The 23,755-nt window shown below is 57.7% G+C and overlaps 1 protein-coding gene across 15 annotated transcripts in view; it reads left to right on the top strand.

Annotated features, from left to right (window-relative positions):
* Positions 1-23,755, top strand: part of ABLIM3 (actin binding LIM protein family member 3) — a 56,372-nt gene that overhangs the window by 27,521 nt on the left and 5,096 nt on the right. For 3 of the 15 annotated variants that reach the window (XM_075102023.1, XM_075102029.1, XM_075102017.1), the window contains exons 2-15: positions 4,910-5,050; positions 7,462-7,645; positions 8,052-8,164; positions 10,685-10,811; positions 10,950-11,043; positions 16,086-16,173; positions 17,621-17,679; positions 18,249-18,320; positions 18,731-18,886; positions 20,032-20,061; positions 20,626-20,755; positions 21,233-21,263; positions 22,127-22,209; positions 23,109-23,159. In XM_075102023.1, coding sequence (XP_074958124.1) covers positions 4,910-5,050; positions 7,462-7,645; positions 8,052-8,164; positions 10,685-10,811; positions 10,950-11,043; positions 16,086-16,173; positions 17,621-17,679; positions 18,249-18,320; positions 18,731-18,886; positions 20,032-20,061; positions 20,626-20,755; positions 21,233-21,263; positions 22,127-22,209; positions 23,109-23,159 — 1,359 coding nt within the window. Of the gene's footprint in view, positions 1-4,909; positions 5,051-7,461; positions 7,646-8,051; positions 8,165-10,684; positions 10,812-10,949; positions 11,044-16,085; positions 16,174-17,620; positions 17,680-18,248; positions 18,321-18,730; positions 18,887-20,031; positions 20,062-20,625; positions 20,756-21,232; positions 21,264-21,619; positions 21,719-22,126; positions 22,210-23,108; positions 23,160-23,755 lie in introns of all 15 variants that reach the window. The other 12 variants (XM_075102030.1, XM_075102027.1, XM_075102018.1 and 9 more) reach the window with 11 other exon arrangements.

The following is a 23,755-nucleotide window of genomic DNA, read 5'->3' on the forward strand; positions in this document are numbered from 1 at the left end:
GATGAACAGCTGTGGTGGCCAGAGCAGGCTCATTTCTCCACCCCAGGGTCGGAGGCAGCCCTGGCAGGACGGCTGGCTGCAGCACAAGCATCATTTGACTCCAAGCCCGTCTTTCCCTTCCTCCCCAAAAGTATTTTTATGGCCACGGCCAACCTCTTTGGCCGCTGTGGGATGGGAGGCAGATGTTCTCAGCCCTGCTGCTGATGGGAAACGCATATCCCACGGCTGCTGGAGCTCCCACCCTTCCTCCCCAGCCACCCTTGGGATGCAGCACAGCTCCCACCTGGAGGGGAAATCCTCCCCTTCACCTCCCATGGGGCTAAGAGCCATCCAGGTCACCCTGCACCCCTGCTGCAGGGAGAGGATTTGGGGTGCAAGCTCCCAGAGTGCCACCTCTTTCTCCCTGCATCCCAGTGGGGCTTTCTTCTCTGCCCCCAACCCAGCACATTGTGTCCCATCGCCAGTGCTTCACCCCAGCCTCCCCCTCAGCCTCCAGCACTTCCAGTAAAATTCCTTTCTGGCCAGTCATTGCCGCCCCTCGGCCTCGACGCCTCTGCGGCCAGTGCGCTGGCGGGGCAGGGCTTCCTCTTCCTGAGCCGCCCTGGCTCCCACCGTGTTCCTGGCCCCCTCCTCGCCTTCGCCCAGTGCCATGGCATCAGCCCTTCCCTAGAGACGTGAGGGCACGGGGTCTGCCAGCCAAGCCCACCTTAGAGTTCAGCTGCCCAGCAGGGGTGGCCAGGTCCCCTCACCCTCCCTAGGGGGAGCCCCATCCTGTGCCACGAGCTGTCCCATACCATGCTGGTCCCACCACCCCCAAGTGGGTTTTTGCGAGAGGATGATTTACAGCCCTTGTTAGCTCAGGGAGCATACAGAGGATAACTGTGGTGAATTGCTCACTGTGAGTGAGTGCAGAGGATCGAAAAACAGCAGCTGCTGTAGGGGGCTCAGCCCCATGGAGGTGTGAGGACTTCTAAGAGCAATGTCTGCCCTGCCACACTGCTTCTGCTCTCCCTCACCTCCCAGCATCCACCCCAGCTCAGGTCTCACCCAGGCACACACCCAGCACCCCCTGGAGCTGGACCCCATGCTGACACCCACAGCACCCTCCCCTCCCCTCCACACAGCCAGCACCTGCTTGCTCACACCTGGCTGCACTTGCCAGCACTCAGCCCCAGCAGCACACCTTCCCACCCCCTGGCACCCACCCACCTCAGCTTCCCACAGTGGCACTGCCTCTCATTATTAATTAAAGGGTGAATGCTTTGCTCTTCCACAGTCCCTTTCACCTGTGGCTCTCTAAGCATTGTGCAAATATTAATTACTGGTAATTAATTAAATCAGGCCTCCCCATCCCCCTGTGAAGATGTTGTTTCATAAACATTCTGATAACAAACAGCATCAGGGCAAGCTCTCCAGGCTGGGGGGGAGAGCTTCCAATTACCTGTTGCTAATGTTGCAAACTCCACCTGCAGCAGTTTCTACGTAATTGACCTTCCTGGAGGGCTAATAGGCTGGGAGAAGGAGATAGGTGGGAAACCAGCAGGACCTGGTCTGATCCCAGTAAGGGAAAATGGATGGATCTTTATAAATACCCCTGGGTGTCCTGCTCCTTACAGCTTGTGCTCCTGGAAATTCAGTTCTGTGTTGCTGCTGGGGTGTGTGGTTGTGGTACATGGGGGTGCCTGGGTGGGGGTCCCAAGCAGCTGGTGGAGCTTGCTTTGTGTCAGCCTTTCAGCCCTGAGCTCACCTGTTTTCTGCATTGGTGTTGAGCTGCCATCCCTCCAAGGTGTATGAGGATCATCCCATCAGCCTCCCTCCTCCCTGGAGGGCTTAAAGCACTTCAGAGGCAGTGTAGGGGTTCAGCACTCCCCTGTCCTGCTGCTTCTCTGTGGAAGGCTGGGATGCTGTGCAGGAGGAGGACAGGAAGGCAAACGAGGTTGTTGGCCCTCCTGAAGCAGAAGGCTTTGGGAATGAAGGAGGGGGATTGCCTCAGGATGCACAGCAGGATCCTGCAGATTGCTTACTGCAGCATGAGTTGGAGGATCTCTTGAGTGAGGTCCCTCTGCACTCCTAGGGGGAAAAAGCTCCTCTACATAGCCTTGAGTGTGATCTGGGGCACCATCTCTCCCTGCCCCAGGTCACAAGCTCCCTTGCTTGCATACGGCTGCTGCTGTCTGTCCCTAAGACTGTACAGGGCACCAGTCCCTGACCAGAGGTGCCACCTTAATCCCGATCAGTGGGAATCTGTTGTGTGCCCACGCGTGGCAGTTTGCTGCCTGGCTGTGACCGCAGTGGCTCCTTGGACCCTGCGGATCAAGCGCCAGCAGGAACCCAGCCCTGGGCTGCCTTTTGTGCTGCATTGTGGAGCACAAATGCATTAATCGCTGAGCGAAGCCAGCTTAATTTCCTGCTCTACCAGCAAAAGTGGGAGTAAACTGGGGTGCGATTAAGGCATTCCTTGGGCGGCTCCCACCCCCCTCACCCCGACTGCTGTATCTTGGCCTGCGAGGCCACTAATGCTACTTACATTATTACTGGATTATTTTGGTGTAATGAGCTTTGCCCTGCTCAGCTGTCCCTCTGCTCAGGGGTGTTGTGATGTGTAATACTTCCTGCACGAGGCCATGAGGCGGGCAGCTGCCTGCTCGAAAACAAGCAGAGCCCCAGCAAAACAATGCGTTAATGTTCCTGGAGCAAAATTCCAGCATGGGCCAGAGGTTAATCGTAAATCGGGGAGCTTTTGGCTTAGTGCTGAACAAAGCTGGGTCCTGACTCATCTCCATGGGTGCAAAGAGGAGTGACCATACCAGTTTCATCTATGCCAGTGGTGTAACACAGCTATAAGCATCTCTTCCATCCTCAAATCCTTTTCCTCTGCCTTCCCTCCCATCAGACCTGCTAGTGCAGAGGCTTGGTGGTGTGTTGCTATGGTCACCAAGAAGTTTCCCCTAGAGACCGGAAGCCTGGAATAAGGGATGCCTGCATTTTCAGTGATTGTATTTTTTCTTCCCACTTTTTTATTATTAATGTTTGTTTAAGTGTTGATTAATTCCCAGCCTTTCTCCCCCCCTCCCTCCTGCTTTTCTTTTCAAGCTTTGTGGATTGCTGTGGCTGTGTCCCAGGGCTTGGCTTCTGCTTCGTTCTCAGCGAGGGTGTGAGCACGGGTGTGTGGGAGGAAGTTTCAGTGCTGTAACTCTTGCTCTGCTGGAGACCCCTACTGAAGAGATCTCCCATCTATCCCAGCCTCAGGAGATCCTGTTGGGGTCAGGCCTGGGTGCCCCCAGACTGCTGCAGAGTTCATGGGTGCCCACCAGCAGCAGCAGCTGCTGCTGCAGGAGGCCTTGGACCCCTCTTTCCAGGGCTTGTACTTCCCTGTAGAGCATGCCTGCAAAAGCATGGATGGAGGTCCCCTGCTCCCATTATAGGTGTTCTTCATCATATTTGGTACCTCAAAGTGATTTAGATCTAGACTAGTTAGTGTCTCTGCTGGTCTGAGCTCCAGGCCTGACTCCTGTTTTATAGCTCCTCTGTTGGCACTGCAGTACCCTTTAGTACCTCGAGTACCTCTGGCCTCTGAGTGCTCTTGGCCTGCAAGAGCATGATCAGGAGGGAAGTCCCAGCAATGCTTGGAAGTTCATGTCAAGGCTGGAGCCTGAGCTTTGCTGGTGGGCACTCACAGGAAAACACCTCAGCTTTTCTTGCAGCACTTAGTTTGGACTTGGCAAGGCAGCTAGTCCCCAGCAGCTCCATAGCCCCAGGGGATGGAGCAGTGTTCAGGGAGGGACAGCCCATTTTCCCAGTGCTGCACGTCCATAGCACATGTCTCTGGGCACTTGGCATATGGCATGGGATTTTTCTGTGAGACAGCCTCAATGCCATTTTGACAGAGAAGTCAATAATGGGCTGTTTCTCTTCCCTGTCACATGATCTGCCCCGTGGTGAATGAGGAGCCTCTCTGATGAGTGATGTCCTCTGTCCTGTTCCCCTTCCTCCCTGCTATGGAGGGAGTTCACATACCATGTTTCAATCAGCTGCTTCTCTTGTTCCTGGGAACGCAGTTCAGCACCAGGTCAGAAAGTCTCTGGTCCATTGAAATCCTGCCATTCACTGCTCAAGTTGCCCAAATTGCAACTCCCTCTCTGAAATCTTACAGCAAACAAGTCTTTTGCTGCTTGGCCCATGCCTCCAGCAGTTAGCATGGTGTCAGCCAGCCCAGAGCTCCTGTGAGCAGCCCATGCAGTTGCAGGTGGGGCAGGGAATGCAGGAGCTGCTCTTTAAAATGTTGAAATCTTGAAAGCTCCTTGAAAAATTACTTCTTCATCGAGTTCCTAATCAAACAAGTGAAAGCTCAAAAAAAACCAGGAGTTCCTTCCCATGCTGCTGCCAAATCAGTGCTCACTGGTATGTTCCTGAGCAGGCCAGTAGCAAGCCAGGACTGCCTAAAGGCTGAGCGGAGGCAGACCCAGTGGGTAGCTGGTACCTGTGTTGTCCTTCTGCACCTGCTTAGGAGACAGGATAGCATCTGGGGAGCTCTGCATGGCTTTGGAGCGATGGTGCAGGTGACCTGGTTGTCCATGAAGGGAGACAGAGCAGTGCCCAGGCACTTGCACTGCACAACACTGAGGACTGGAGACCTGTCAGCCAAACATGGGTAGTGCCTCTTTTGTGGGGACAGGGAAATCCCAGATCCAGACAGAGCTGTGCACCCAGCTCAGAGTCACTGGGCATGGGCGCAGTCCCAGTTGTCCTTTGCCCTCAGTGATGGCCTGATGTCTGGCTGCTCTGTCACAGTTGCCAGAGATCTCTTCTGCAGCCACTGAGCTGAGGTCAGTGTCGTGACACCTAGCTGTGTCTTGAATGCTAACAGACCCTTCCCCTCTCTTGCTTTTCCCTCCCTCCTTTCTGCCAGCAGTTCCCTATCAGCAAAACCCCTACACCCCTGGGAGCAGCTCCAACGTCATCCAGTGCTACCGTTGTGGGGACACCTGCAAGGGAGAGGTGGTGCGTGTCCAGAGCAATCACTTCCACATCCGCTGCTTCACCTGCCAAGGTAGGATGGTGTCGCCCAAAGAGCTGGTGGCCCACAGCCCTGGAAGCAGTCTGGAAAGCAGAAAGCTGGGGACAGACCTACTTTGGCCCACTGAGATGTGGTCATACACCTGGGGGTGGCAGCTTCCCGCAGGGGTGGATGTGATATGGTGCAGGCAATGCCTCTGCAAGATGCCAGAGCCAACAGGCTGTGAACAAGGGTGGCCGAGACCTGGGCATCATGACTACCCTCAAGCTGCCTGAATGCCAACAGCCTGTGCTGCACTGGTCCCAAACATACCCATGGCCCATTTGTGATCTCAGGGGGCCACTGTGTCCTTCAGCCACCAGCCTGCCCCCAAACTGAGAGGAGGAGGAGGTGTTGCCAGCCTGCCTGAGAGGCAGCAAGGCAGAGAAGATGCCCAGAGCAGCTCCTGAGGGATCTGGGGTGGACTGCTGCCACGCACCCGTGGGATGCAACCAAGGTGCCATGGGATGCCGTGTGCTGCAGCTGGGGCTCTGGCTGCCAGGGACTCGGAGAAATAGAGGAGAGAGGTTGCTCAAATCTTCTCTGAGCCCAAGGGGAGTGCTGTGGAGCCGTAAAAGCTAACGGCCTAGAGCTGACACTGAAGGGCTCTTTAGCATGTTTATTAAAGCAGCTGCTCTCAACCAGGCCAGTGGCCACTTCTGTATGTTGTAAAGCACCTCATTACCAGGGCTTTTTAAAGGTCTCTTGTCTTCCAAGCTCCCAGCACCTTGTGCTAAGCAGGACATAAATCCACAGCGCCTTGGCCATGCTTTGCTGCTCCTCCCCTGGGGATGGAGGGTTCGGCTGGAGGAGACTCTTCTGCTGGGCTGTCACCACCCCTGCTGCAGCCCCATCCCCGTGGCACAGGCAGCCCCGGACCTCAGGGAGGAGATATGGGCCCCAGATTGCCCTCAGGGCTGACCTACAGGCTCGGAGCACTGTGCCGAGCCCCTTCCCACTCGGCGCATGAGAGCGAGCGGGAGCTGCACACCCAGACAGAGAGCTCAGACAGCCGCCAGCTTCAAAGGGGCCAGGAGCCAGCAGGGAGAGCTTGGCAGTGCTTGCTGCCTGTTTCCAAGTGAAAGGGAATAAATAATGAGAGGAAATCCTCCTGTCTCACCTTCCCTCACAGCTCTTACCCCCTGTCACCTCAGGCTGGCTGCCACCAGCTCCCACACCAGCCCCACGGCTTGTCCCTGATGCGTAGCTGGGAGCCTGGCATTGCTGGTGCAGCCCCTGGAGCCCAGAACCAAGACGTGGTTTTTTTTGCTTCTGCTTCCTGATACTGTCCCAGAGCTGGTGGCCTGTCCCTAGTCATTGGTGAGGAAATGCTGGCAGGCTGTTTTGGAAAGCAGCAGGTGCTGGCCCTGTACCCCCTGGCTGTCTGCCCTGCTTTGCAGGGGATGCTCTGCAGGAGAGAAGCTGCGACTCTATCCCTGCAGGCCCTGCAGCCAGCGGGTCAAGCTCTGCCCTGGGGAAGGTGGCTGCTGTGTGGGCTGGCCCATAGGTGCAAGTGAGGTGCGTGAGGATGGGACAGAGGGGTGCTTGGGGTGGAAGGGTAAAGCAGAGACCATGATGGGCTGTGCCAGTGAGTTCTCAGTTGCTCTGTACTTCCCCCTTCCACCCCATCACCTTGCAGGACAGGTGATGGGCATTGTGCAAAGGCCTCAGGACCTGGTCCCTCTGCTGTTCCTGAGGTGTCTTCCAGGATTGGATACACTTGAGGTCTCTCTGTGAATGGAGAAGGCGTTAGAGGGAAATGACACTAAGGGCCAGGGCTTGCCACATCTCCTTGGATTACTCTGATGGGCTGTGCACCACCCACAGTTGCCACAGGAGGGAAGGAAGCAAGGTTGGGCTGGACACCTATGGAAAAACAAGCAGTGAGAGCACCAACCTCAGTGTGTCCCAGGACCTGTTCCCATTAGGTCATGGCTTTGTGTCCAGGCCAGGGAGTGGAGGTGGCCCAGCATGGAGAAGGCCATGCCCCAGGGCATGGAGAAGACCTCTCCCCACCTGTCTCTAGGGCATGCCCAACTCTTTGCAGTCTTGTTCCTCGCTTCCCGACACTCTGTGAGCCCCATCTGGGTGCTGTGGGTCCAGGAAGGGATGCCACAGACCCTCCTGGGCTGTTTGTGCAAGGTGGGTGGGGGCTGCAGGGGTTCCCCTCCCTGCACTGGTGTTTCCTCTGGGAGTGCCCAGCCCTGGCTGTCTGGGCAGGACCATCCTGCACCCCACCACAGCCCAACACTGACATCTTGTGGTGCTGGGGGAAGGCCCCAGCGCTTCTGGTGGGAAGGGGAACCATCAGAGATGCAGCAGAGGTGGGCCCAGAGACCGTGGCTGAGCCCCGGGGCTAGACCTGCCTGCTGCCCCCTTGACCAGTGCGTGTCCTCCCCCCACAGTGTGTGGCTGTGACCTGGCCCAGTCAGGCTTCTTCTTTAAGAACCAGGAGTACATCTGCACCCACGACTACCAACAGCTCTACGGGACCCGCTGCGACAGCTGCAGTGACTTCATCACCGGAGAGGTCATCTCTGCCCTGGGGAGAACTTACCACCCCAAGTGCTTTGTCTGCAGCACCTGCAGGTGAGCTGAAGCCATCACTGAGGGCATGCAAGCCCTCTAGAGACGCGCCCTGCAGTCCTTGGCCATGTACCAGGGAGAGGGGCGTTCATTAGCCCACAGCCCGTCATTCCCTGCTCAGCACCACAGCACGTGCCTCGTCTGTGTTTTCCTAGTGGAAGCCCTTGGGAGGCAATGAAATGGCTCTGAACCTTCCCTTTGCAGCCTGGAGACCTGCCTTAATGCCTGCATTGGTCCTCCTGCCCTGGCACACTCCCTACCTCCCCTTATAGTCCTCACCCTGGAGGCCCTTGGCTCCCTGGCACTGCAGGTGCTGCTGGCGCCTGGTGAAGGAGCTCGTGGGCATCCCCAGGTAGTGCATGGAGAGGAGCAAGCAGCTCACACCTCCCTACCTTTTCCTTGGCTGCAGGAAGCCATTCCCCATCGGAGACAAGGTCACGTTCAGCGGGAAGGACTGTGTCTGCCAAAACTGCTCCCATTCTCTCATCAGCACCAAACCTATCAAGATCCATGGGCCGAGCCGTAAGTTGTCTGCTCTTGTGTTACATGATGGCTGCAAGGAGAGGGACAGCTTGCCCCTGGACCAGTGCTCGGGGAGGTGACAGGTCAGGCTTTGGGGCCAGCGTGCAGCACTGCATGGAGCCACAGGCATTCGCGGAGGTTATGGAGGAGGAAGAGAGTAGTTCCACAGCTCCACCCGGGATTGCAGCTCACTGCTGGTTTCGGAAATTCCTTTGGCTTGTTTGTGATCTGGGCAGGTGCCACCACCCCAGTGGGAGCTGTCTGGGGCAGTGGGGAGGTTTTGGAGCTGGGTTTGCTCTGAGGCAGTGTCCAGATGTTGCGTTGTGTCCAGCTGCACCAAGGCCTCTGTCTGAGTGCCGGCCCTGGGACTGCTCACCTGGCTTTCCCAATGCTAGTGTTAACCGCTGCCTCTACAAGCACTGAAAAGGCTTCTTATCCTCGCCCCCTTGTGCTGATGAACCTAAGCTAAAACTCAGCAAAAGCAATGGTCAGGCTTTTTTTGGGTGGAACTGGCCTTGGTTTTGACCTCAGATTGTTCCTTGGGATACCTTCTCTTCATTCCATTCCCCTCTCATGGGGCTTTACCCCCCTCAGTCTTTTCTTGCTGCTGGCTCTCTTCCCCAAGCCACTGCGGAGCATCCTATGGGTGCGGCGCTCGGGGGGCTGGAAGAACATCCTTGTGGCATGGAGCTGCCGTACTCAGGGTTCTGTTCAGCCCATGTCCAGAGCAAGGGGACTGCAGCATTAATGTCCATGCTTTGCTGTCTCCCATGTACCCCATGTTTGCTGCTGTCGAGTCCCAGGGCAGCTGTCTCAGCATGGTGCATGGGCAGGTGGTAGAAGGCAGGGAGAGGCGTAAGCTGTGCCACACTGTGGTGCCCAAACCCGGCCATGTCAGTGGGCTGAGCAGTGGGGGGGCTTTGGGGGGACTAGGCAGGGTGCCTTGCTGCTGTGGCTCAGCAAGCCTTGGAGCATCAGTGCCTGGAGCCAAGCCCTGCAGCCAGGCCTGGACCCAGGACTGTGGTGTCACCCATGGTCCTTGTCAACCAGTCACCATGGTGGCTGTTTAGACATGTTTAGACATGTTTAGTTATGAGTTGTGCTGATGGGTGTCTGGGAGCTCCCCCTAGCTCTCACAATGGCCTTGGTGCAGTTAGGAGACATGGTGGGGTTTGAGTGAGCCCCAGCCAGAGGACAGGGCTTCTTCCATCTACCTCCATCAGAAGCCAGCCTGCAGCACCCTGTTGTCTCCTGTCGCAGGGCTGGGGCAGCAGGCAGGGGAAGGGCAGCTGCACACTTTGCCTCTTGCCTGCCTTCCATTCCCTTCACAGCATTCCTCACTGGCCTGCAGAGCGGGGTTACCTGAGGGTACCATGCTTTATTCATAGGCAGCTGCAGGCAGCAGCCAGATGAAGCCTGATGCCTGCATGTGCTCCTTGCGGCCCAGGGGCCCTGGCAGTGCTACCCAGACAGGGTGGCAGGGGAGGTTTGCCTGCTGGAGCCCACACAGGTGCACTCTGCAGGGAGGACACCCCTAGAAGAAAGATGCTGAGCCTCTCCCTGCAGCCCCAGCCCTGCCAGCAACAAAAAAAAACCCAGCAGCACTTGTGTGAGAGAGGGAACAGATCCTGGCTCAGCTCTGGCCCAGGCTGCTTTTTGCCAGGGGTCAAAAATCCACCACTACCCTTCAGCTTCGCCCAGCGGGCAGGGACTTGGTGCAGAGCTGCCTGGGGATGGCTCAGCAGAAAAGCCTGCCTGCTCTGGCCGCCTGTGCAGTGCTGCTGCACCTCTGTGGTGCCACAGCAGGAAGAGAGCTAAGGGAAACCCCATCCAGGCAGACCTGCTTCGCAGGGGAGAAGAGGACAAGGAAGAGTCAAGGTCAGGGGTCTGAGGCCCATATGCTTCCTGCTCCCAGCCGTGACTGGAGCCAGGGGAAGTGGGGAAGGAAGGGAGTCTCGTAAATACTGCAGCGGGTCCGGACATGGCTGCCACAGAGCACAGCCCTTCCTCTGCTACGCTCGCTACTGGACACTCCACCACGCCTGCCCCAGAGGGAAGCCCCCGGGGACCTGCTAGGGCAGCACAGCCCCAGCAGCCTATGCACTTGCCCCGGCTGAGCTTGCTGCTCAGTCAGGAAACCCAGCTCTGTGCTGCAGCGGGTGCTTGGCTGGGGTAGCTGGGTACCAGCCTCAGAGGTCCAAGCTCCAGCAGGAGGCCTTCCTCCTGGCTCCTTTGCTGGGAACAACCAGAGGTGGCATATACCTGTAAAGAAATTATTCCCTGTAAAGAAATCCCCAAGGGGCTGCCCTGGAGTGGTCTCAGGAGCAGGGTTTTTTTAAGAGCAGCATCCCCTAGAAAAGGTGGTCCTTTGGGGCAGGGCCTCCTCTAGCTGTGCCAGGTTAAACAGCCAGGGTGCCTCAGTGTGGCCCAGCAGATGTGGGTGTTGCCGCCGCACTGCTGAACCCCTCGCCAGGAAGCTGCAGTGGTCCCACACACTCCCCCCATCTTCTCTCCCCCCAGACTGTGCAGGCTGCAAGGAGGAGATCAAGCAAGGCCAGTCCCTCCTCGCCCTGGAGAAGCAGTGGCATGTCAGCTGCTTCAAGTGCCAAACGTGTGGGATCATCCTCACTGGCGAGTACATCAGCAAGTGAGTGCCATGGTGCTGGCAGCAGGCATGGCTGTGCCGGCCGTTGCCAGGCTGTGCCCCCAGGGGCTGGGGTTGCAGCGAGTGGTTGCCCAGCCTGGCTTACCCACTGCTCACCCCCTTCTCCTCCCTCTCCCAAAGGGATGGCGTCCCATACTGCGAGTCCGACTACCATGCTCAGTTCGGCATCAAGTGCGAGACCTGCAACCGGTATATCAGCGGCAGAGTCTTGGAGGTGAGTCCTGGGTCTGTGGCCACCCCATCCCGTTCTGTAACAGGGACCATGTGCGTCCCACCCCAAAATGCATGCCTTGGGGAGGCATGGGAGTTTCATCATCCTGCAACCTCGTCATGCTGCCCTTGGTCTCTTGGGGCCATGGCTCTTCTTGTGGCGGGTGTGTGGACACAATCTGACCACCTTCTCTGGAGGGTGGGAGTGGGGGAAGGAGCAATGCCACACTGCAGACCTTTGGAGTGGCAGCTTGTGTACTGGAGCTCCAGAAACAGCCAAAGCACGCGGTGGCCTGGGTGTGCTGGGGTGTGTCCGGAGCCCAAGATATGGGGACACTAGCCTTAACCAGCTGCTACCATGCCTAGCTGTGGAGTGCCCCTACCATGCTCACTGCAGCCCTCCTCTGAGCTCATCCCTGTGCAGGCAGCCTGTCTGTTGCCTTGGAAACACATCCAGCACAGCTGCCCACTGCAGACCCTGGGCGAGGGGCTGCAGCACCCTGCCCACAGGCAGCCATCCCCACAGCACATCCCTTCACAGGACAGCCACTGGAACAGGGGGTCCCCTGCCCTGGGCCAAATCCGGAGGGTGCTTTGTTCATCACCTTGCCGGCCAGCAGGAACTGCTCTGGAAGAGCCACCAAGGGATGCAGGGATCCCACAGCAAGGCATGGATGCAGGTGGCTGTGGAGGATGTTTTGCGTGATGGTGGAGCTATACAGCCAGAAGAGGTGAGGGGTTTGCTGTTGGGGAGGGACAGAGAGGTCCGTCAGGGCTGGTCCTTCCTGTTAGCCAGGCAGTCAGGTCCTTCCTGCTCCCAGAGGTGAGGTGTCCTGTCATGCTTTCTGTTCTACCACAGCATTTGTAGGTGAAAAGAAAAAGCCAGAAAATCTCGTCCAAGGGTAAAGTAAAGGCCCAGGAGGCAGCAAGAAAGATGTGAGAATGAAACCTGTTGTGATTTTATTTTTTTAAGACTCCCTGGTGATGCTGTGGGGCTGGGCTGTGATAGTATAGAGAGGCAGCAATGCTGAAAGTGTGCTCAGTCACTCCTGAGACCTTCCATTTGTGGGAAGGGAAGATGTGGGTGGCATTGGCACCCACACCTCTGCCATCTCCAGACAGCAGTGATAGGAAGCTATATCCCAAAATCAGAGGTACTGTGGCTCCACAGTGAGACAAACTGCAGGTGCTGTGGGCTGGAGTGGCAATAACTGTGTAGGCCTCCAGCCTGCTGAGAGCTGCTCCAGGACACCTCCAGCCTATTTCATGCACAGCCTACCAAGGAGTGGTCACCCCCTCTGGTCCTGCTGGCTTGGGCTGCCCTGAAAGCACCCAGCCTGGCCAGGGAGCCTCTCCTGAAGCTGGAGCCAGATGCCAGGTGCCCTCCAGCATCTTCCCCCTCTTCAGGGACCTGCCTCTGCCTGGGAAGGCTTTCTGCTGACTCCAGGCTTCGGCAGTAGTCCCGGTGCTGGCTACTGTGAGTGTGAGCTCCGTGCTGCAGTGGCTGCCACGGGCTGGCTGCCCATCATGGGGCCACTTGATTAGCAAATGTCTGAGGAGAGCAGGATGAAGCTAGAGGGTCACCTGAGGTTGAACCCCTGCTGCTGCTCCCCTGGGCAGTCTGGTCTCCAATAGCCCCTGCCAGGACAGAAGCATCCTCAGCCAGCCCAGCAGGGCAAGCAGGCTGGATGTTGCATGGTGTGGGATGTTTGGCATATGAGGGTGGGTGAGAGGAGCCAGACGGGACTTGGGACCCCTGCCCTGAGCTTGGAGGCTGTGCTGCCAGCCTGGCCAGCACATTCAGGCACTGTGGCCTCCTCACTGGATCACTCAGGGTTTTCCTCACTTGGTGCAACCACAGTGGCATCAGGATGGGTGTAGGATGTTCCTGCTGCTGCATGTCTGAGGGGACAGACACAGAGCAGCTCTGCTGGGCATGACAGACGTGCAGGTGGTGGCAGCCCACCTGCAAGCTGGAGATGGCTCCGGTGCAGTGGCAAGGAGACATCCTTCCCTGCTCTCCCTCACCTCCATCTCCTGCGGCTGTTCTCCTAGCATTAGCTCTACATTCCCTCCGCTTTTTCCTCCACCTCTTCCCTGTGCCCTCCATCCCAGGCTCTGCTCCCAGCATCAGCTCTCCCTGGCTGGAGTAGCTGGGAAGCTCTGACAGGCTGTGGGAAGAAGCCAGCTGAGTCCCACAAGATGCTCCAAATGGCTGTCATCTTGCATTAGCACCTTGCCTGCCGCACCCACACCAGGCATGGGAGCCCTCCTTCATAACAAGACTCCAGCAGGCTAGAAGTAATGTGTCTCAGTGTCAGGGTTCCTTGCAGGTGGAGCAGAGGTGCAACCTCCTCCCAGGCACTGTCACAAAGCCAAGAGGAGCGTATGGTTTGGGTGCTGGGGGGCTGTGCTGGGTGAGGATGTCAGAGCACCCTTTGCCTCCCTGTCGCCAGGGCTCAGCCCATGCTCCCCACCCTTCCCAGGTATGTGCCTGCTCACAGTATTGAATGATCTCCTGTAAAACCAGAGGCTTTAATTGTCTTCTCCAGCAGAGCGCGAAATGGAAAGGGTGCCTTTAAGTGATTTCAGGCCTTAAGGAGCTTTCTCATGCTTTCCCGGCAGCCTCCAGGCTTTCCCAACCACTCCTAGCTGTGCAGCCAGGCTTGGATGATTAATGAGTCTTTAAGGGACCACAAGTGATAACGAGCAGGTCTCTTCCCTCACAGCTCTACTGCCTTTTACAAGCTGTAATTTTAACCAATAAAAAAGGAGCAAGGTTTGTGCACAGTTTGGAGAGTTGCTCTTCAAGGCAAATGGTGGGTGTTGAGGTGTTGGGTGTTTTGGACTTTCACTGAAATGAAAGTTGGGACTGAGCTGATATGTGCCCCCCGGGAAGCAATCAGCCTCGCTCCACATCTACGCCCCCAGATCTGCAAAGCATCGCCTTCTGACATGGTCTGACCTGTGACAGCAGCCCACGTAGTCTAGATAGGAAAAGATTTTTCTTTCCATCAGCACACCAAACCATTGGGGGTACTGAGAGGGTCCAAGAGAACCAAAGCCATCCCAGATCCAGAGGACTGGGGAGCATCAGTCATCAGGGCCCTGTGTCCCGAGCATTGGCTGTCTCTACTCGTCTGGAAATACAAGGGAGGGGAACTGCAAGCACAGTAGCCCAAAGTGTTTAGGAGCTGGGCTTTAGCTGGGTTGTTTTTCATCTCTTTTCCATGTATTTACAGCTGTCTCCTCTGACTGACACAGCTCAGCGTGCAAGTCCTGGGTGCACCTTGCTGGTTGGTGGGTGCCTGCTGCGGGGGGTGCTGGCATGGTGCTATGGTGGGCAGCTGCCAACGCAGGGCTCTGTGCACAGGGGCTTGGGCAGAGCAGGAGGAATCAGCTATCCTTAAGGAGCCTCTTGCCTTGGTGGGGCTGGTGGGTCACCCCCCTGGAGCAATGGGCACGAGAACAAGCCCATTGGTACGATGTCAATGACACCAGGGGCTCCAGATAAGGCCTTCAGGGGTAAAATTGGTTTAGGATCTATATAGCCTGCAACTAGCTGGCACATTCGCTCGGGCTGGCAAAGCATTCAGTGCAAGCCCCTGCCATGGGGTGCTGCAGGTGGACCGGGGCTCAGGGCAGCTCCTTGCTGGGGCTGCCGCTGGGACCTCTCCTGTCACACCAGAGAGCCTGGGGACCGGGGCTGGGGCCTTCCTTGCTGCTCATCTGCATTCTCGGTGGGTCTAAGTCTGCAACTCTCCAATAGGGAACTTTCCTGCCGTGTTATCAAGCTTCTGGGTGTGAAATGGGGATGTCTGGGCTGCAGGCTCACTTGGGCCAGCCCAGGAGTACATTGTGCTGCTCCCAGCTGGCATGAGGAGTGCAGGGCTGTCCCCTCCCTGGGTTGAGGTGCACTGCAGTTAAAGGAAGACGGTTACAAACTCTCTCACTCATCTCCCCTGCCTGTCCTAAAACCTTCCACTCATTTTTGGCATAAAGTGGAGGGAAAAAGCCACTGACTGCCATCTGCACCCCCAGGACACTGAGTTCCAGGTTGACCTTTATGGGAAATCAGTGGCAGATTCTCAGTTATTTTTGCAGCAAATTTTCCTGTTGATCCTCCCTGTTTCAAACCAGCTCCAGCCCCCTCTGTCATAACCCTCCCCTTTGTCAGCCAGAGCCTCATCTTCCTTCTGCTGCCTTAAATTATCCTTCCTCTTCTCTTGGATTATTATGGCATAAAATGTCCTTTGGGGTCAAGCTCTAACAGCACAGTGCAGGTTCCTCCTGCCCTGAGCCAGCTCCTGCCTCCCAGCTCCCAGCCCAGAAAATGAGCCTATAATTGAAATGCTAGCAGACACTTTGAGTGGAACCAAGCTACCAATTAAAGCTATTATCCCTGTCAAAGAGCAAAGGGAGCAGCCCAGTTGCTGTTCATCTGGGGAACAGCATGTTGTTAGTGCTGAAGTTTGGGCATGGCTTCACAGAAGGAGAAAAGTTTCTTTAGGGAGAGGGGCTGGCAGTGGTAGCCAGGGGGAATCTGACAGCAAGAGGAAGCTTGAGCTTTGCAAGGTTTATCTTTGGGGCCCTTCTTCTGCCTTTACTGCTTCCCTGCTGTGACATCCTGGGCCAAATTGGCTGTTTCTCTTCACACCTGTAGAGGGAAGGAGCTGGTGCAAAGCATGGCTGCTTGGCTGAGTGTTACTTCAGGGTGTCTCAATTATTTCCAGAGTTCAAGGACAATTTATTAGGGGTGAGGTTTGTAGGGATACCTTGTATGGGACCCTCCTAGCTCTGCTTTCCTGTGTGTTGCAGTTCAAGGAGAGCAGAAGGGTCCCAGTCCGGCTTGTAGTCCTGCCAAAGCATTAGTGATGAAGTCGTCTCTGGTTTTTTCCGTACACTGTGGTGGTCTCTGAGGCCGCTCGGAGCAGTTTTGCAACATTCACCTCATCGTTGCCTGCAGCAGAGAGGGCTGCCGGGGATGTGAGCAGGTCACCATGTCCTGCCTTGCTCAGGGGCCCTCTCCTCTGCTTGCCCTTGCAGGCAGGAGGGAAGCACTACCACCCCACCTGTGCCAGATGTGTCCGCTGCCACCAGATGTTCACAGAAGGAGAGGAGATGTACCTCACAGGTAGGGATCCTGCTGAGGCAAGAAGGGACTCCCCTGCCCCACACTGGGCCACGGACTCGAGCGGGGCAGTCCAGCGTGGCTGTGTGGAGGTGTGCTGGCTGCGGGGGCACTTGGGGTTCAGGTCCTTATAGTGGTCAAAGCCGAAAGGATCTCTCTGTACAGCAGAGTCCCAGTGCCCGCCAGTGATGCCTCCACTGCTCTCTAGCCCCTGCGCTCTTCCAGGGTTGTGTGGCAATCATTTCTCTCCATGAAACCTTCCCTGCTGCTGAGCTGGAGGAGACTTTGTCCCTCGTCAGCAGCTTTTTGCTCCCTGTGAGTCTCCCTGCACAGCTGGGGAGCACTTGTTGGGCATGCCTGGATGTGCCCCTGGCCTGCACCCAGCGAATAGAGGCTGGGATGGGTGCAGGGTGACTGGTTCCCTGCTCTCCCCAGCCCCAGGGGAGGTGGTCCAGGACCCCTTCCCCACTGTCCCCAACTCCCCCTGTGCAGGTTACGCTGCAAGCAGCACTGAAGAGGTAAGGCTTTCACTTGGCACAGCCATATGGTTGGGTTTGTTTTGGCAATGAAGCTCATCCCTGCCTGGAGCTGCCTTAGGGGCTATTTCCAACATAGAGCAAGGGATTGTTTTCTCTTAGTAACCTGTGCTTCTCTGTCACCATGCGTCAATAATGACCCCATGGGTGGCAAAGGGGTACTCGTGCACTGGGAAAGCTGGAGTGGGGGTGCCAGCAAGGCCTTGTCATGGGCAGCAGCATGGGTGTGCTCAGCATCCATCCCACAGCATGGCTGGATGAAGCTCAGCAGCTTTGCTGGTTCCAGCCCAGAGGGTGTGTGAGGAACTGTGGGTGCCCTGGGCTCGGTGTTACCCCAGGTTTAACCAGCAGGAGCTGTCTGGCTGAGCACTGGTTGGGCTGCACCAAAAACATGGTTGGGTTTGCTGTCACAGTTTAGTAATCTTGGCCACTACACTACCACACAGTGCTTGGGAGCTGTTTAGTTTTTTAGTATGGACACCGAGTCCCCACTGCCCTGCCTTCCCAATGGGCATATGCCTGTGGCTATGCTGTACTGGAGAAAGCACCCAGGAAAGCTGGTGGGACTGAGCAGGTGACCCTCCCTTCTGCACGCTCAGGGTTCACTGCCTCCATCCTACTCTGCTCCTCATGGAGAGACTCCAGTTTATACCTCCTGTCCCTGCAGGGTCCCCTGGGAGCTGCCTCCCCAGCATACAGGGGTTGCAACACAGGCTGCTCAATGCAGCTGCTGCTGGGGAGAGCACTGACACATCCTCCCCAGAGGACCGTAGGCTTCAGGTCAGTGCTGGAGGTGGCAGGGACAGGATGGGACTCCCTCATGGCAGGGGGACCTGGACAATCCCTAGCAGCAGGGGTGAGTTGTGCGTGAGCTGTGTGTGGAGTTGAAACACTTTCTCTTTGCTGCATTGCAGGCTCCGAAGTGTGGCACCCCATCTGCAAGCAGGCAGCCAGAGCAGAGAAGAAGCTAAAGGTAGGCAGCAGGGTGAGGGTCATCTCTGAGAGGTGCCACATCCCAGGTGATGTTTCCCCCCAAGTCCTTGCTGGAAGTGAACTGTTGTGGCAGCATCCAAACCTGGGGTGGCATCCTGAGGCTCACACGGGCTCTGTCCCTGCTGCCCAGAGGATGGCAGGTGGCTGTGGCCAATCCTGTTAGCAGGGACCTGACTCCTGGTTGACACCAGCCCATGCCACAGCCAGGGAGGGGGCACAGCAGTCCCCTCACCAACCCCCCACACCCCTCGAGCTGTTGCTCCCTCTCTGTGCCCAGCTGGCCATGGGGACAGCTGCCTGCTGGGTCTTGCCAGCCCACTTGCCTGACTCCAGATCTGGCCCCAAGAGAAGCCAGGGTACAAAGCTGGACAGCAGGGCAGCCTGCAATGGCTGTGGGCACCAGCAGCAAGTGGATGAAAGGACAGAGGAACTGGACCTTGAGTGAAATTCAATCCCAAACCTGATTTGCTTGCTGTACCCAGCATTGTGCCTGCTCATGGTCCCTCCTCACTGTGCTACCACCTGTCCTCCGCTTTTCTGCCTCCACAGCACAGAAGGACATCAGAAACCTCCATCTCACCCCCCGGTTCCAGCATTGGCTCCCCAAACCGCATCATCTGCGTAAGTACAGCTCTGCCCCTCGTCTGCGCAAGGCAGGATGGCTGCTTCAGCCCGAGGGAAGGGAGCGGCAGTTCCTGTTGCTGCTCTGCAGTGTGAGACGTCCCCTGGGGACGAGCCCATCGTTTGGGGACAGCACGGACAAGCCATGCCCCTTTGCCCCAGCGGCATGCCATGCTGCCAGTGCTGTTGGCACAGACCAGGAGCACTTGGAGGGGCACAGTCCCAGCCTCCCAGCTCCTCTGCCCCTTCCTACTGCTGCCTCTCAGGCATCTCCTCTTACCTCTTCCTGCTGCTAGGGTGACAGTGGGCTGTCTGCTCTGTCTGGCTCCACATAGTGCACTCCAGCCTCCCCTTCCCTCTCTCCTCCTCTTTCTTTCCGTCCCTCTGCCTCTGTCTCTCCCTCTCCCTAGGCTAAAGTGGATAATGAGATCCTTAATTACAAAGACCTGGCAGCGCTTCCCAAGATTAAAGCCATCTATGAAGTGCAGCGTCCTGACCTCATTTCCTACGAGCCCTATCACAGATACACGTCGGATGAGACACTGGAGAGATATAGCTATGGGGAGGTATTGAGTCTTGATATGCCCAATGCTGGGCTGCGCAGGGAGCCAGACCCCAGTTCGGGGCAATTGGGAAAACTGCATGTGGGTTCACACACTCCAGTGGGAATACTGCAGTGAGGTAGGAGTGGGGATAAGACCTCTCCCAGAGGCTCCTCACCACTGGGAAGAGGGCCTGGGGTGGAAGGGAAATCTTGGTGCTGCTGCTGTAGAGTAAGAAAGCAACCAGTGACCTTATCAGCTGATGGCAGTGCCCTGCCCACACTGTGCCACAGACCTGATGTACAGGGACAGACCACACTGTACAGGAGGAGATATCACCCTCGGGAGCGATGTGGCAGGGAGCTCACCCATCGCAGCCCGCAGCAGGAGACAAGGAAGGCACACAGCACTTGTGCATCACTCTGGGGTGGAGGGACAGATGCCAGCAGGCTCAGCCCAAAGCCTAGCCCCTGGCAGGCAATCCTGGCCACACAGCCCCAGCATGGCATCTCTGGAGCACAGCAGGGCTGCCCCTGTTGGGTGCCAGCCCCGCAGCCAGGTGAAGGGGGCTTGGTCAGTACATTTTTCCAAGTGTGTGATGAGAGGATGCCCAAGCAGCACATGGCACAGGACTGCCCTGCCCCCCCTGGGATGCTGGATTATTTCAGTGAGCCTGTGGAAGAAGAGGGACTGAGCAGCTCACACAGATGGGGGACCTGAGGTGGTCCTGGAAGAGGACTTTGTAATGGCCATCAGCAGCATCCCTTACATCTCCAGTCCCAAGCCTTGTTACAAGTCTGGTTTCCTCCAGCCCACCTGGTGATGGTGCAGGCAGCATGGCCATGGCCCACTGTGGAGCACCACGGGGCCAGCAGCCACCTTCTCCCAATGCAGCCGTTGCACCAAGGTCTCTGAGAAGGGGTGCAGGCTGTTGATTCAGGAGGTGCCATCCTCATGTCGGCTCTGCTCCTGGCCATGGGCTCCCTGCCCAGCATCTTGCCACAGTTCAGCTCCGGCTGTGCCACCAGCCACCCTCACTGCCTGGTAGCTGTGATGAGGCTGTAACATGGGGAAAACAAGGCGCTGTGGGGCCCCAGTCTGTCACTGCTCCCCTTAACTGTGTGCTGTCTCTCTCTCTCTCCCCCCACTTTGCCTCCTGCTGCCTCCAGTCCCTGGGGACCCTTTCCCCGTACTCTCAGGTAATGCCCCAGAGGGCACCAGGGGGTGTCTGTCATCTGCTGCTGCCACAGGGCATCCCTCTGCCGCTGGGGCTCTGTTGAACATACCCCCACCCAGGTCCTGCCCCTAGGTGGGCGGACCCTGTCCAGGAAGGTCCTGTCCCTCGGGCCCCAGAGAGAGCAGAATGCAAGCCCTCCCTGGCAGAGAGATCTCAGGGTGCAGCTTCTGCCCCATGGAGGGGGACACCAGTGACTGGGAACAAGCTCAGGGGAAGGGGATGATCTCCAGGCAAGAGGGTGAAAGCCTCTGGCTGGACACTCATCTGGTCCCAAACCCTGGGCTTTGCTGCCCATACTTTGGCAGTCGGGAGGCGGAGCAGCCTGGGGACACCCTCCAGCCACACAGGACACACACGGTGCCTGGCATGTCACCCCGCAGAGCATGCACCCTCCTGGGCCCTGACAAGCACAGGGACCCCCACCTGTGGGATACCTTCCCGCAGGGCTTCCAAGGCACTGACCTGCCTTGTCCCTCAACCCACCAGCTCTAACACTGCTTCTCTCCATGCCTTTCCCCATTCCCAGGACATCTACGAGAGCTTTGACATGCGGCAGAGGCGAGCCTCCAGCCCTGGCTACATTGACTCCCCCACCTACAGCCGCCAGGGCATGTCCCCCACCATCCCAAGGTCCCCCCACCATTTCTACCGCTCAGGTGAGGATTTCAGCTGCAACCCCAGGCTGGGCTAAGCTCAGGCTCAAGTGGAGTGGGGATCACCAAACTGTCCCCTGCTTCTCCCAAGGGACCTGGGTGGTCCATCCTCTGGCAGGATGCCTGGCAGGGACCAGGTGGGGCTGACATCAACAGGAGCTGTGGGTCAGTGACCAACTCTGCTGCGTCCATCCTCTGGTTCCCCTCACTCTTGTCTTGCAAGCAGCAAGGAGGGGCTGAGGGGCCTTGATCCTGGATCATACCTGAGTTGGGGCTCATGGAGGATGGGGTGGGGAGAGAGGTGACCCCCAGGTCCACTGAAGACCCTGCAGCTGGCTTGATAGCTCTGGGAGGGACATGTACAAGAGTGCTTGTGCCCGGCCAGAGCTGCAAGGGGGGTCCTTACACATACATGCGCACATGCCCTGGAGCATGTTGGGGGGAACAGAGGGTGTCTGTGCCATGTCTCCTGTCCTTCAGAGCCAGGGAGAAACGACTGGGAAAATCCAAGGTCAGTAATTCCAGAGGTCCTGCATTCCCCAAGCTACCCACACACTGCACTGCCGAGCACCTGTCACCGTTTGCCTCTGCAGCACGCTTGGCTTTCCTCTTACCAGCGGCAGGGCAACCTGCTGCCCTGTAACAGCACCCACACAGGGAGTTTCCTCTGCATCCTGCCTTCTTCCAGATATGCGGGAAATCTTCCCCAGCTCCATCATGCCCCATCCTGGACCATGGCCTGGTGCACGTCCCCATCACCCCCCACCACATGGGTCACCCCCCACTCTGCATTTAACACCTGTTTTTCTTCTGCCTCTTGTTCTCTCTCTTGGTCACTTATGGCTGCTTCTGCTCCGCACCGCGTAGGCACCGAAAGTGGGCGCAGCTCCCCCTACTATAGCCAGTTAGATGTGAGGTCCTCCACTCCAACCTCATACCAAGCGCCCAAGCATTTCCACATCCCAGGTAGGCTCTGGAGCGCCCCAGTCCCCAGGGAAGCGCCGTGTCTGTGGCATGCCCGCATGTGCTGTCCCCCATGTTGCATGCGTAGCTCCACCACCTGCCCAGAGCCAGCTGGCAGCAGGATCTACCCTTGGTGTAGAGGCCATCCATAAACAGGACCTGCAGCTTGAACCCTCCTCCCTCCCCATCACCACCCAGATGTCCCAGAGCCACCTGGAGTCTGCTTGATCCTTGCAATACCCCTCTTCTTCCTCTTCCCCAACCCTCCTCCACCCCCCACATGAGGACGAGTCCCCTGCAGAGAGCCTGCCCCCTCCCCTGCCTCCCCCCCAGGATTATGAGCCGAAGTGTGTCTGCCGAAGGCCTTTCCGCACCCATCCGCTACAGATGACTATTTTATACTCCCCCTAGGGCCCGTCGCTCCCTCCCCCCAGAGTCTTCTGGGCTTGCCAGATGCCTGCTCCCCTTCTGCAGGGATTGCAGGGGGCCACCAGGTAAGGGCCACCACCCACTCCCGGCCACACAGAGCCCACGGGGACGGGGATGGAGCGGGAAGAAAGGGAGAGTGGGGAGGGAAGCACGCAGGGGGGCCAGAGCCCCAGACCACCCTGCTCAGCTGTAGGCACCTCCCGCCGCCCTCATCCTCCTCCAAAGTGCCAAACCCTCCATAATGTAGAGCTGATGCCCTGGAACAGCACCACGAGGACACCCAGAGGCTCCCCACCATGGTCCCCTGCTCCCATCCCATCCCTGCCAGGGTTTGGCCCTGCTGCCTGCCCTGGCCTCCTGCTGACGGTCGGTGGTTTATGGATGGCCCCCTCCCCGCTCCACCAGCTCTGCTGCCTGGCCCCTGTGCGGGGGCTGTAGTTCTCAGTGCCAGGCTTCAGCTTGCTTTTCCTCCCAGCTCACTCTTTTCTCTCTCTGCTGTGGAAAGAGGCTTTGGCTGATGTTGTTTTGCCCCCAGGTAGATTGCAGGCAGTTCTTCCAGGCGCTGGCACTGCCAAGAAACTGCACCAGCGTGAGCCGTGGTGCATTGCTGCCGGCTGGCAGGGGCGGCTGGTGGTTCCTGGCTGCGCCGCTCCCTCCTGGGGCCAGCGGTGCCCGCCACCCCACAGTGCATGCTCACGCTGGGGCGCTCGCTGCATGTCCTCTGTGTGCACCGCTGCTGAGGGCAGCCCTGCGACCACGCTCCTGCTGCCATTCCTGGAGCCTGCCTGGCCCTGGCCTGGCACTGCACTCCCGTGGGACACGTGGACCCAGAGGCAGTCGTGTGATGGAAACGTGGCGTGGGGATAGCATATCTTGCAGGACCTCTGTCCTGTCCATTCTCAGCATGCCCACACTGACCTCCCCTTCCTCCCTTCTTCCCTTCCTTTCTTTCTTCTGCCATCAGCTGCCGGCGAAAGTAACATCTACCGGAAACCCCCCATCTATAAGCGACATGGTACTGTCTGCCATCTGCGCACCGGGCTCTGCTGCCCAGGGGAAGCGGGGCAGGGTGCTAGTGCAGGGCTTAGGCTGGCTGAGCTGCGGTCAGGGGCAGGGCAGGAAATGGGAGCAGGCATCAAGGTGAGATGTTGGGGTGCTGGGCTTTGGTGGGCGATGCTCCTGGGTGCAGGGTTCAGCGCAAGTAAAAGGCAGCTTTGAACCACATCCCTGTTGCAAGAAATGGAGGTGAAGGCTGTCAGCAGTGCCAGGGACAGGGGTAGCTATGGAGGGGGTGGGAGTGAGGCCATGGAGGGGTGCCAGAGGGGACAAGGGTGGCCATTGCTTGCTGATGTCAGGAGCCAGAGCAACCTCAGGAAAGGGATGAAGGAGATAATTTGCAGTTTCACATGGAGTCCTGGAGAAAAATCACAGCCCATGCTGGATGGATGCTCTGGGGTGAAATGGGCCTGGGGGGTATTGAGGGGTGGGGAGGAGGCACAGGGGTGTTCGGTGTCTCTCAGCGGGGTGGCTTGCACTGTCCCTGCTTGCTTCTGCACATAGAGGGACAGCAGCTCCCCGAGCAGTAACTGTGTCTCTTCTCTCTCCCTGGAC

Source organism: Phalacrocorax aristotelis, chromosome 8, assembly GCF_949628215.1.
Source record: "Phalacrocorax aristotelis chromosome 8, bGulAri2.1, whole genome shotgun sequence".
Taxonomy (NCBI): Eukaryota; Metazoa; Chordata; class Aves; order Suliformes; family Phalacrocoracidae; genus Phalacrocorax; species Phalacrocorax aristotelis.